This window comes from Excalfactoria chinensis, chromosome 7 (genome assembly GCF_039878825.1).
Source record: "Excalfactoria chinensis isolate bCotChi1 chromosome 7, bCotChi1.hap2, whole genome shotgun sequence".
Lineage (NCBI taxonomy): Eukaryota > Metazoa > Chordata > Aves > Galliformes > Phasianidae > Excalfactoria > Excalfactoria chinensis.
The window spans coordinates 5,993,988-6,007,849 of NC_092831.1; the positions used below are offsets into that span (position 1 = coordinate 5,993,988).

The 13,862-nt window shown below is 42.2% G+C and overlaps 1 protein-coding gene across 2 annotated transcripts in view; it reads left to right on the top strand.

Annotated features, from left to right (window-relative positions):
- The window catches only part of TMEM163 (transmembrane protein 163), a 76,963-nt gene extending 63,101 nt beyond the window's left edge, over positions 1 to 13,862 (top strand). The window contains exons 5-7 of one of the 2 annotated variants that reach the window (XM_072342422.1): positions 7,589 to 7,700; positions 11,672 to 11,813; positions 12,729 to 13,862. In XM_072342422.1, the coding sequence (XP_072198523.1) occupies positions 7,589 to 7,700; positions 11,672 to 11,813; positions 12,729 to 12,789 (315 nt within the window). In that variant the 3' untranslated portion in view covers positions 12,790 to 13,862. The remainder of the gene's footprint in view (positions 1 to 7,588; positions 7,701 to 11,671; positions 11,814 to 12,728) is intronic. The other variant, XM_072342421.1, reaches the window with a different exon arrangement.

Genomic DNA, 13,862 nt, shown 5'->3' on the forward strand with positions numbered 1-13,862 from the left:
TGAGCACCAGAGGACACAGTCAGGTTAATCAGGCAGGTCCTGCTTTTCAGAATGCCATGCTACACCTGACTGCCTGATTGTCCTGTATGGGCCATGAGATGACATCCCTGGCACTGAAGGTCAGACTGGCAAGCCTGTAATTCTTTGGGTCATCCTTCCTGCCTTTCTTGTACACTGGAGTCAGATTTGGTAACCGACAGTCAGCTGGGACCTCCCCAGTTAGCCTGGACTGTAAATGAAGACGAGTTTTTTCTGTACGCTCTGGAGAGAATCCAGCTGACATCTCAACTTGTCTGGAGTTTGCAGAGATGCTTCATTTTCTTTTGGAGACAGATTTGCGTGGGTGTCTATGTAGACACAGTTTCTGCATGCATCCACACATAAGCACAAGTTAATTCTCAGGCTGTGACCTCCTTTCTCATTTATCTGAAAATGTTTTTAAGAAAAGCATTCGTATTTTATGAATTTAGAGATGTGGTGACACACCTCCAGATTCATCAGCACTTGGTTTTGAACATGTTTTGGAAGGAAATCTTCCTATTTCTCTCCTATTGTTATCACACAGCTGGGATGCTTGTGTTTTTGTTCTAGATTTCTTGTTAACAAAATCCAAGTAGGTGTAGGTGTACTGTATAGAGGCCTGGGCAGTGCCCTCTGTCTAACTTAAACATGCAGTGTTGCCTTGGGCTTTCTCTGCATGAGCGCATTGTGAATGTGTTTGGAGGAAGGGGCGGCTATGACTATATTCACTTGGAAAGCACAGAAAAGTCACAAAATACTTGGTTCTTTTTTTTCACAAGGCGGAGGGATGTACCGTTACAGTTACAAACTCCACTTACTTCTCATTTTATTTCTTATGTGGCTGTGAATCTTTCTTTTTGTCCGACCTGTTCCAGCAGACGTGCCACAGTTATCATTGCAGTGATAAACTCCTGGCCCCTAGGGACAAATTTTGTCACTCATCAGTTCTCATGCCCCCACCCCTTCTCCCCCCACTTTCTTTGTTCCTGAAGCTCTTGCTGGCACTGCTGGCAGTAGGCAGCTGCTCTTCTTTCCAGGGTATTTGGAATTAAATTTTCTGACAATTTTAGCTGTTCTTCATTACGTCTGACTTAGGAAGTTAATCAACATTTGGCACTGGGAATATAAACCTTCGCTGTGTTTACCCTTCCACTTAATTTTAAGTGAATCATTCTCAGATCACGTAATTTCAGTTGTTGTTGGTTTTTTTTCTACAGTGTTGAGTACTGAACCTAAAATAGAACCACTTCTTTGTGGCTCGGAAGTGATTTAGTTTTTAATTTATTTTTCTAGCTACCCGATTCAGAATATTTTCCCTACTGTTACTCACAGCATTTGTTCTCCAGCCCATGTTGGCTGCAATAAGACAATTCCCACTGGAAAAGGAATTTCCATTCCTTTATTGTTGTTTCAGAGAGCTGTATCCGTAGCCAGTACCAACCCTGCAGACTCGGTGCATATATTTAGTGATACTCCATAATGTTGATGACATTATGCTGTGATTTCTATATTTAAAGCTCACATTAGGCATAGTTTTCAAGCATTACTTTCTGTTTAGATTTGCTAGTGTTGGCATTTGACAGCTCTCCAATAAAAAATCCTTTTTTCCCCCCTTTTTACCTTCTCCATGTCAATCACTATATATATTCTTGAATAATACATACAAAATGGTATATTTCAGTTTGACTGTTGCCACCAAGGATTTGCAAGCAGTTTCTATTTCAGAAGGCTAAAACCAGCCCAACCCAGCAACACTGAGAGTGACTGTTTTAATTTCACCTGGGGTTGTAAATCAATACCTATTTACTATTCAGTTACTGCTTATGTTTCCCTAGATAGTAGTGTAACACATGTAATGTCAATGCAGTTTGGCATTTGTCCTCATTAGTATGGCAAAGGACACTATTTTGCAAGGGTAAGCAAGCATCACGCCATATTTCTGACATTTCCTTCGGAACAAAGAAGGAAAATGTAATCAATTTGTATACAAAAGACGTGGTGCACATCTGATGTGGCGCCTCTGATGCTTTTATAAATGAAATCCCTTGTAAGATTAGGCTGCTTGTAGTTCTATCACATATTATTGGTTGTTGAATGGAAGCTAGGAGTGGCACAGTGTAGCTTTTTGAGCTCTACTTTATTTGCTAATTCAATCATTTGTAATAAATATGTAACATATTTAACATCAACAGTTGAATTAGAGGTCGATAGCATTATAGGAAATACTACTTGTGACTGATGTACCTGATGTGTCCTTATACGTACTTCTCTTTATTTTCTCTCATATATGCATATCATTTATTGCATACCATTTCAAACCAAATGACTGAACGTATTAATTACACTTTAGAATCCTGTTTTATTGTGATCACAGTGATATTTCATATGGTTTGATGTGTTGTTACTTGGCCCTAAAACAAACATGTTGTTTCAGATCGGCGAGAAAGTTGCTGATATGAAAACCACTTGAAATATAGTTGATCACTTTTCCTCAGCTTTGGCTTACAGGTTGTTTTAAGTGATTTCATGACAAGTCTTGCTTCCAGGTCTTAGCATGGTGATAGGAAGGATCTGCTAGCCATGTCTGGGGTTACGTGGTACACATTGCTGGTCACTCTTTAGGTAATGCCCTTCACAGCCCCTGTGCCCTGTGATGAGCTCTTACCTTGCTGTCATCATTATCTACTTCTTGCTCGGTGGAGTTGCTTTGTCGCAGTGCTTCAGCACTCAAGGTGCAGGTTTAAGCATTCATAACAAATTTATTTTGGTGCTAATAATAGGTCTTTATGTCTCTGTGTGAAGTTTGCTGCCTGAGTCAGGCACAGGGCTGTTGGTTTGTTTTCTGACAGTGCAAAGCAATTAAAACCCTCATCCCTTTTGAAGTCAGCTGGTGAGATGGGCCCTCCAGCTTCCCAGAAGCTGCCTCTAGACTGATTACATAAACTGCTCATTACTTGTGAGAAAGCGGGATAGAAATTTGGAGGCTCTATCTGTATAAACACCATCCTTCCGGGGAAGGGCAGCGGAACCTGTCCTTTTTGGTTAAGAACCTGTCCTTTTTGGTTAACTTTGCCTGGTAGCAGCGTGCTGGATGGGTGAGGTGAGAGGGAGCTGCTGAGGTGCTGCAGGAACAGGCTGCTGTGGAGATGTGAGACAGGTGGTGAGGAGCAGAGAGGGGCAGAATCGGTATTTAACACCACAAGGCTGGCTCGGTTTGGCCCAGTCACAACATCGCTTCTGCCAACAGCAGCTACAGCATTCCAGAAATACAGCCCTCCCTCCTGAGCCAAGATGCCTCGTTTTATTTTAAACCCTTCTTTCCCTGGGCAAGGCTCAGCAGAGAAGAGATACAACACCACAAAACACAGCCTTCTCTGGGTGGGGGGAGGGGGGAATGGGATGGAGGAGCAGTACCAGCAGCTCCCAGCTGTGTCTGAGTCACAGAAAGTTAAGGAGAGTGGAAGGAAAGCTGCAGCTGTGCAAGGAGAAGCAGCACCTTGGGGTAGAGTACAGGAGGGCCAGAGAGGAGAATCATGAGTACAGATTTTAACCTTAATTTTACATGTGTTGTTACCACTGGTTATGAACACTGATGATTCCTTCTTCCTCCAATACCAGTAAATAATTGATAGAAATAATATAGAAATAATATAGTTTGAAAGTAAAGCCAAGTCTTAAAGTCAGAATTAGTAAGACATTCTCGGAAGATGCTGGCAGCACAGATCAGCTAAAATGTAGCTACTAGCCTGAGAACTGTGTTAAAGCATCTCCCCCTACCAAGCCAAGTGCTGAAGCATCCCCTGCAGCTTTTTTTCGTTTCTACAATAGATTTGGAAAGATCAAAGTCTCATCACCATCAACAGATTTTCCTTAAGCCATAAGATGACTGCTCTTGGTGAGATCTTTGAAAGCAGGGACTAAAGTACTATTGCATGTTTTTGAAGGCCTCAGTTCTTGTTTGCACCAGTGGGGACAGTGCATTGGGATGAAGTGCAGGAAAGCTGCCTGCTGACCAAAGAAAGCATCATAGGAAAGCTTGCTTTTGGGACAGTGTCACAGCATAAAATACTGTGTGATGAGATGTCCGTTCAGGCTGAGCAGCTAGCTTTGTGCACACTGTTGTTTTATACATGAAGCCATCTAGTAAGATACGCATGTCCATTCATTGAGATTTCGTGTAGGGCTGTAATAGTGTAATGAGTGAATATGATCAAAAGAAATGGAAAAGGAAAGAGCCTTGTTTACAGTGCTGAGAAGCTTTTATCATATGGAAATGACCAGAATTTAAATTTTTATCATCTGTCACAATTTGCTGCTGCTGCTTTAATTAAAATAATGCCATGAATACATACAGTGAGCCTGGCAAGATGTGCTTCGTGCTGTTAATGACCATCAGATGCTAAGGCAAAGGGACACAGAGGGGGCACGGTGGAGGGAAGATCCTGAGGGAGACAGTGCCAGATGGCTGGGCTTATTTTATTAATTTAGCTCTCTATTCTGGCCTCTTGTCTTCCTTTCTCCCAAGGATGGGTTAGTTCAGTGGCAGTCACTTCACATCACAGTATGATGTGTTTAACTCTTGGAGCCCCACAGCACTGCAGCAGCAAGGGAAGTGCACCATCCCCGTGTCCCCTTGCTCCATAGCCCTGAGGATCAGGTGGTCAGCATTGTTCCTTCCAGCAGTCACACCCTCCATGACCCTCTGCTACGTGGCCTCCCAGCTGCTGTCCTAAACCACTTCAAGGCTCTCTCCCCATGAGTGTGCCCCAAGGAGCATTTGAGCAGCTCGTTGCCCTGCTGCAAAACCTTCTTGCTAGATGCTCCTTCCAGCTCCCGGCTGCCAGGGCGTCCAGAAAGCACAAGGAAGGCTCAGGAGTCAAAGTAGGTGATTTTTTTTGTTACACTTCGGTTTTGTCTCCTCGCCTGGTACTGCAGTGTCGGCTGCCTCCATGTGGGTGTTGTGTGGAACTGCTCTGAGCTGGTGGTCGGTGGGATTAAGGTTGGCAATCCAGGGGAAAAAAGAGGGAATGGAATCTTCTGACTAAAACTGTTCTGAATAGACTAAAGGAAGAAGAAATTTTTAGTTTCCTCCCCTTTTCTGTTACTGTGATGGCAAAGAAGCGCTGATGGATCAGATCTCCTGCTGTATCGGTGCTGTCAGTTTAGTGTTAGAAGACTTCCAAGTTCCTGAATTCTCTATAGAATTTTAGGTTGATGATTTTATACAAGAACCTGTACCTCATTTGAGTTGTCTTGGCTGCCAGTAAAGCAATTAGCGAGACTATTTTGATCATGATACCATAGCTGGAACATATGTCAAGATGAGTGCCAATGTTTCATGAGTTTGGTACCACTGAAAAATCCCAAACTACCTGAATTCACCCCAAAAGTCCATGCTATGTACTGTGACAAGGGAAAAAAATAGGATCAAAATAGCATAACGCCCCTTTGCACTGCTCTTTTCATGCCCTCTGCAGTCACCATTTAAATCCGGCTTGACTTTTTTCAGCAGCAGTAACTGCTGAGAGGCAGTTCCTGTTGCTCCTCGGGTACTGACCAACTGGGTTGACATTCTGTAGCAAGAAATTCAGGGCCTTCATATGCTTGAAAGCATCACAGTCAGGTTTGCTTGCCACTCATGATTGCAAATTAAGTGAAAAGAAATTGGTTCATCTACAGAACAGTTGTGTGAGAATGGCACTCTGTTGGCCTGCGGGGACACTGGTCCTTAGGTTGATGTTGTACGTTCTGCTTCATGTTATTCTGAAGTCTTACTCGTGCTGAGTGTTAAATATTAGGTAAAATATTTAGTAAAGTGTTAGCTGAGATTAGATTAAAATCTGAAGAGCAGCGAGAGTCGGGCTACCAAGATTAAATCTTGGGGCATAGTAGATATTCTAGGCTGACATCAACCAAACTTTACTAGACAAAATGGCTTGAGTACATTCCGGTCATTCGGGTAGAATAATTCTATCAGTGTTTCTTATCCTGCTGTTACCCAGTTGCTTTAGTTTTGTTTTCTATCTGCTTGTGCTTCATGCTCGTTCTCTCAGCACGTTCTGTCATAACATTCAATATTGTACCAGGACTAGAAGGAATGGGCTCTTGGCAGACGTAGAAAACTGTACTAAAATGTACTGAATGGGAGGCTGCACATCGCACCAATATCTTCCCAAGCAGCTTTTCACAACCCTTTTATCGTTTCTTTGTGCCTTGAGTTGCTGCTAAACTAATAGAAATAGATGGAGCTGATGATGAATCATTATGACAATGTTTACTATAAGTGGGGGGGTTTTGCCAGACTATTTTAATCAGTAACAAGGTCCCAGTGGCACCGGCCCACTTAGACCTGCAGATAAAAATATTCTTGCTAGTTCCTTTATTTGTACTGATGTTACAACAGCTTAAATTAAAACTTGTTTTAAGAGCAATATAATTAATCCATTTTTGAAGCATTGTGGTTCGATTGCAGAAGAAGAAACACAGGGACTGCTGTTGGGTGCTTGATTGCAGCAGCTGTTTCAGCACCCAGCAGTTTCCTTGCATCCCACCTGTTACAATCAGAAAGATTCACACAGTGGAACAGCAATACAGGAGTGTAATAGCAAAGGGACCAGTGTGAATGGAATGGTGTTACAAAGGAAGAGTCTTCACCTGCCTCTGAAGAGCCAGGCTCGCAGGAAAGACTCCACAAGGGAGGGATCTCCAACCAGAGATCCTTCCCCAGTGGCAGTCAGCCCTTAAATGGGGTCGAGGAGAGGTGCAGCCAGGCTTCTCCCCTTCCAGTCACACACATGAGTTGCCTTCTCCTGTGCTCCCAGGGCTCACCGGGTCCTTTTCCAGGTGCTCAATCAGTGGTTCAGGCCCGGACTCAGCGGTTCCCAGACACCACCTGAACACTAACGAGTGAGGGGAAAGAGGCCGGTGCCTGCAGACAGCCTTTAAGAGAAAGTATGTTAAACAGTCATCAGATACTTTTATTGCCCTATGCAGACGCTCAGCTTTCTGTTGAAGGAACCTGGGGAGCCCCTGCTTTATATTCAATATTGTGGATAGTTCTGTAGCTGCAAAAAAATTGTGTTCTAAGGGCTAAGGCTGCACACTGGTAGTAAAGCCCTTAAGGATGTTGCTTAGACCAGACTTGACTTCAGAAAGAATACCGAATTATTATTTCTCCCACACAAAAAAAATCAACAAAGGTCTGGTAAGTGAGATCTCAATCCTTCATCCTGCGTGCAGACTTCCTTATTGATTGCATTAGACATTAGGTTACTGGGCAACCCGCAGTCAGCCCAGCAGGTGGATCATCTCCGGAATCTCAGGAGTTTGAGTCTATTCAAAATGTGTTGCTTGGAACCATCATTAATTAATTACATTTGCAAGAGCAATTATTGGTAGTAGTATAAGCAAAATAATCACCAGCTGTCTGAATGTCATAACCTAGGAGGTCTTTTCCTCAGGTTGTATACTTCAGTAGCACAAATAATTGCATGCTAATTATTAATTTTTGTCAATTATACTGCACAGAGCCAGAAAATACACTAATGTCTGACATCTTTTCTTTCAGGATGACTTTCTGTATAGCGTCTCTGTTTTAAGTGGCATCCTCTGCACGGTTTTGGCAGTAATCAAGTTTATGCTGGGCAAGGTCCTTACAAGCAGAGCGCTGATAACTGATGGTGAGTGTGAATACAAACCTGTTGCCTGATTCTCTCAGGGACTGTGGTAGACCCAGAGATACAAGCGATCCCCTGCATGAGGGCAACCAGGGAAGTGTATTGAGATGAGAAAGTGGAAGAACACAAAACAGAGCAGTCTTTGACCTCTGGCTTCTTACATAGATGCATCAGATGAGTTCATCTGATAGAAGCCAAACACTTAATGGGTAGCTAGTGGGCAATAATGTGAAGTTAAGAGAGAGCGCATAAATATACATTAGGTGTATATTTGTCAGAGTTTGGAGTTCGATGTATGGATATGACAACAATTTAAAGAGATTTGGCTAAGTCACACCTGTCATCATTGCCCATACCTGGTGAACAGATTCATCCCTACTGCTCAAATGTAGGAAGTGCTGCAGAAAATGCCGCTCTGCTTTCAGCAGGAGTTACAGCCATCATTCAGACTTTGTCCTGTAGAGGTAATTTGCAGCCCTGGTTTTTTTCATGTCACCTGCTCAGTACAGCCAGTGCAGTATCATGCATGGAAAACAGCACCACTGCCTGTTGTCCTGCATCCTGCCAGGGTCTGTCACATGGTGGAACTCATGCAGTGCTTGGAAGCCCTCACTGTTCCAGTCCTCAGTGCAGGTGTGTAGTGCCCAGCTGTTGCTCTTTGTAAAGGTATGTGTAAGGCAGGTTTGGAGGTGAGCTCCGATGCTCCTCTCACTTAAAGGCCAAAGCTTGTGGATCTGCAGAGGGGTCTGCTCTGCAAACAGGTGAGCCCAGGGGAGGATGGAGATGTCACAGATCCCTACAGATCTCCATCACAAGGCAGTTTGAAATGTTCTGTTGGGGCACACAGTACAGTGTCAGTGACTCATGGATTGTGGAATGGAAATTATTTTACTCTGCTAAAAATTTCTCTTTAAGGAAACTCAAGTTTCAGGTTACTCTTGGGATGTATATGATTATCTTCAGTTGTTTAAACCTACTTAATTTTTTGTGTGATGGATGGGAACGCACACATTTGATATTGCCGCACATATAAACACTTAGTGACTATTTATGTATTAAATATAAAATAAGCAAAAAAAAAAGAAAGAATCAAAACAGAATAAAATAGAAGAATAGAATAGCAGAATAGAATTGAGCTACTACCTGTGTGTGTGTGTAGCTGCAATAGACATGGTTGTTTCTATTGCTTAGTACAGGTTCCCCTAGACATTTTGAATCAAAAGGATCTCCAGTCTGCGAAATGGATTCTGGAAAGGATCCTGGGATCTGCAGGCCAGTGAGTCTGCCTTATTTTGCTGTCAGAGTGCAAGCAGGGCATGTTTGCTAGACAGATTAACCTTCACTCTAAAAGAAATGTGTGGCTTGTTTTTTAAACAGTCGGCTTTTTCAGACAAAATATTAGACGAAAAATTCCTGAATAATTCTAGCTTTGAGTTTGTAGTTTGTCTCCTGCATGACACAGAAATTGCTTCCCTCCTAATTACATCCTTGAGCTAATTATATTGCTACTGAACTGGAGCTTGCTCATTCTTTGATTAAAAAAATTAGGGAATAAGGTATACAATTACCTTGTTCTGCTTATTACCTCGATTTTCTTCCCTCTAGGACTATTTTAGAAAACGTAGGAGGCTGGTATTACCACGTCTGGTTAAATATCTTCCTTCACAAAAAAACATTTACGTATATACTTAGTTTGTTAACAACCAGGAGGAGACAGTATGATTCAATAACTGAGACAGATTTAGCACTCCCTTGCAATTCTTTTTTCAGTGCTTTCTGTTTCCTACTAACTTACCTCCTGTGCTCACTGGCTGCAGACCAGCAAACTGTTTTAAGTACCTCAGGCTTTTCGTTCTGAAAAGCAGATGTATTTTTTTCTCTCATGCATGCCAATACTTGGTGTTATTTTTTCTTTTGTTTGGTTGGTTTTTAAGAATAGGGCTTTGCAACAATAGATTTTTAAAGCCTAAGTGTATGAATCCTTATGAAGCAAAACGTCACTTGTACAGTTTGTTTACAAGGAAAGTTCACATCCTTTTGGATAATTAAACCAGCTCTTTCCTATCTTGAACCTTGTGCCATCTTAAAGGACAAATGTAGTGATGAGACAGGCAGGCAGTGCCAGCCAGTATTGCTGTAGGCTTTAGATACCCATTTCCTTCCCAGATTTAGCCACCTGTTTTTTCCCATGCTGACCTTATGCATAGAACTTGGTGTCTGGATTCATACCTGCAGCTGCTACGTGATTTCCTGCCACACCAACAAAGAAAGGTTTGCCTGAATGACAGTCAGGAAAAGAGGACAATTTCCTTTTTAAGTAGCTTTTAGATCATTTGGAAACACCAGCCAATAATGACAAGAAAATGTCTTATTATTTCCTGCCTTTTGGACATCATGCTAATGGAATCTGGCTTAAGCTGGTGCATGGAACTAACACTGGTTCTAACTATTGAATTAATTAACACTTAATATACTATACACACACAATATATGTTTCACTCTCAGTAGAAGTAGTATGTTATATTTCTTGGGATTACAAAGAGACGAGGCACTAACAGAGTGCTTTGGGTGTATGCTGGTTTAGATATACTGGTATAAATTTTCCAGTAATCAAGCATGTATATGCAATATTTGTGATCCCAATGGCATTACATTACCACAGCTACAAAAATTCCCAGATCCTTTTCTCATAGCTCTGAGAGCCTGATACCTCTGTATTCCCCGTTATGTCTTGGCAGACTTAGCAGACATGGAGACGTGTCTGACTAGAGCTGACTTGACACAAGATATTGGCTATTTCAAGTTAAGTTAGACTTTTTCCTCTATCATCAAGGTATCTATCAAATGAACGCAGTATTGGTGGCAGTTTTTGTTGTAGCACAACAGTGCTGCATTCTGGCTTACTGTGGAACAGAGAAATCAGGAAAAGGGAGTTTGGAAAGGAAAAGGAAAGGAAGAGCTGAAGGAAAAATGACACCAATCAGTCTAAAAGCTCTGGAAAGATTTTGAAGGGGATGATCTTAGAAAGGAACAGTTCAAAAAGAGAGAGAAAGAGAGGAGTCTAAAATGTCTATACAGCTTATAAGTAATAGATATGAATCTGTTCCAGGGATTGTGGTGTGTCTTCTCTAATGCAGTCAGCAGTGCATGCAGCGCTGAGCTGTAGCGCCACAGACAAGAAAATAAAATAAATACCTGGAATGGAGTAAAAGCCATTTCAGTGAAAAGTTACTGTGCAAAACCATTCTCTCTTTAACGAGCATCCTGGGCATCCTGGACTCTGGCTGACTCCTGTTCAGAGAGAGACTTCAAGTCCCTTACTGATCTTGCTTTGATGTTCCAGTCAGGGCTCGCTGTGTGGGCTGCAGCAGTTATTACTCATGGAGATGATCTTTGGAAGATATGTATTCAATGGGCTACAGCCAGCCAACCATTGGTTTGCAGCTCAGAGGTAGATGGTTCTGATTCATGATGATGAGCTACAAGAGGGAGAAGTGCTGCACTGGCAGAGTCTACATGGAGCAGTCCAGCATTTGAAGGCTTTAGCGTCAAGAGATGAAAGCTGTTCGAAACAAAGAGCAGCCAGAATTAGGATCTGCAACTCAATAAAGTTGCAAGAAACATTTGGGACCAGCTTAACCAAGACACCCAGTATGAGGAAATGGATGTAAACTCCTACATCAGAGCAGACAAGTGACAGGGCTTAAAAGCAGTGGTCAGACACCAGATATGCCAGGTTTGATTTGTAGAACAGAAGCACTGCAGTCTGCTGGCTAATGCTGTGAGCAAATGGCACGGCTGCCTCCCTCACGCAGTGAACTGGCAGGCAAGACACCTCTCACAGGGATCTCTGCCCTGTCTGCAGTACTGGCACAACCACAGCTTTTCTCCCTACAGGTGAACTCTTCTGACGTGACACTGTTGAGATTTGGTTCTTCCTCTTTTTTTTCTTTCCTCTTTTTTTCTCTGTCTAGGCTTCAACTCTCTTGTAGGTGGAATAATGGGATTTTCCATCCTTCTTAGCGCAGAAGTCTTTAAACACAATTCTTCTGTCTGGTATCTGGATGGCAGTATAGGAGTTTTAATTGGACTTACAATATTTGCCTATGGAATCAAGTGAGTATCTCCTACTAGTAGGTATTTTAGTATGTATTGCAGATGGGCTGTCTTTGTAGTGTAAAAAGCCATAGCTCTTAAATGCCTGTGTAACTCTTAAATGCCTGCGTATCTCCAGTTACTGCACTTTATCAGAGCAGCTGCCATCGGTGTGGCACAGCACCTGGAAACGGGCAAAAGAGTGTCTCACAGCAATAGGAAAGAAGTCAAAACTTAAAAGAAATTAGAATTGATTTAATGGGGCACTTATTTACCTGAGTATGGAAATATAGTAATGGAACAGTTCTGGCTTCAAAATACACGAAAAATAACCTCGAATTTCAGGGTCGATCTTAGCTGTGATTTCTGCCTTTCCTCCACCATGTATCTTCTTTTGAATTGAAAGTCAGCCAGCTTTTTTCAAATAATATTGTTTCTACTGAATGTTAAGATGATTTATTGGCTCAAGGCATCAGAAAGAATAATATTGAATAAAGCTCTGCTACAATTTTCCTTGCCTGCAAGGAATGTGAGCATTTTGCATTTCATTGCCCTTCCTCTGTAAGAAAAGGGGGCGATGCAGCATCTTATTCAATTGGAATTGTGACTGCTGAGGGGTGGACTTTGGATGCAGCGAGTGCTCAGCTGGAAGCTGTGTGTTTTTCTTCCCTTAACCTTGGAAAATTAACATTGTAACGGAGAACACTTTTGAAAAATCACTGCAATTGTTGTTATTTGTTTCCACTGCAAAACTCGCTGTTCTGGAACACTGTAGAGGCAAAACAGTGCTGAAGTATTTCAATGTACCAAACAGCCTCAGAAGCCTTCGGAGCAGCCCCTGAAGCCAATTTGCACCCATGCCATCATCTGCTTCTGCGTGGTGCCATTGCCACACAGTGCCTCTCTGCATAACCACTCCTGTGCTTTCCTTTGCAGGCTGCTTATTGATATGGTGCCCCGCGTACGGCAAACGCGCCACTACGAAATGTTTGAGTGAGGATCACACCCCTCTTCTTTGTAAGGACTGTAAAACTACAGCAGTTTGGGCAGGTGCTGCCAATGGTATTTTATTGAATATGCAGTTTGTTTCCTGTGGTCCGTTTTTGTTTAAGTTCGTTTCAATGGGAAATCTCTCTGTAAAATTGGCATACGTGCACACTGCTTGCAATTCAGTGAAACAGCAGCATTTTTCTTTCAAATATGCTATTGATTCCTGTGACAATAGACAACATGCAGTTTGCAGTTTTAACCCAGCTGCCACATTGTATATTCTGGAGTGAAAGTGTTCTTAATGATGTGATAAACCTGTGGGTAACGAAGTGCCAGTTTCAGATCTTGTTTTGTTGGTTTTTTTTATGCCCTGGCCTGTATTTTCCTAAACACATGCTGTAACAGAAGTGCAATCCTTGCTAATCTCTTTGGCTAACAGAATATCCCGTTGTAAAGAGCGGACTCCAAGAGCTGTGTTGCTTTGAAATGCTCACCTGGGATCTCCCTTCACCCCTTTTTAAATAGGCCCACGGAAAGAGTGGTTACAAACCTCTCTGGGATCAGAGTGGTTCTTCATTTTAGCCCTAAACTAAGTGAACGATACCTCTTCAACTTAAAGTCTATTTTTTCTTAAGAAGACACTGTTGATTGCTTTGCATGGACCAAACAAGCACACACAGTATTACTGTACAGACCAAAGCCAAGAAGTCATGCAAGGAAGAGAAGCTGCTTGAGGAGCGGGACTCTGTTCTATTTTACTTTCCACAGGCGTGTCGGTGTGTGTGACTGTGGTTGCTCTGTAGTCTGACGATGGCACAGCAGTGGCTCAACTGGGTGGTGAGATAGAAATCTATTTATTAGATTTAGATTGTTCTGTAAAGTGTTGCTCACCTTCCATCGCACATCTTATGTATTACTTACTAGCAGGTGAAATTATCAAAGAAACTTGATGTATAAACAATAAAACTGATATCTATTTTATACAATACCGTAAGTAACATTTAAAAACTATTTCCAGAATGTACCATAGAGCAAAGTCTTCCTGTATAGCAGCCTATTAAACTGGATTCTCTGGCTATA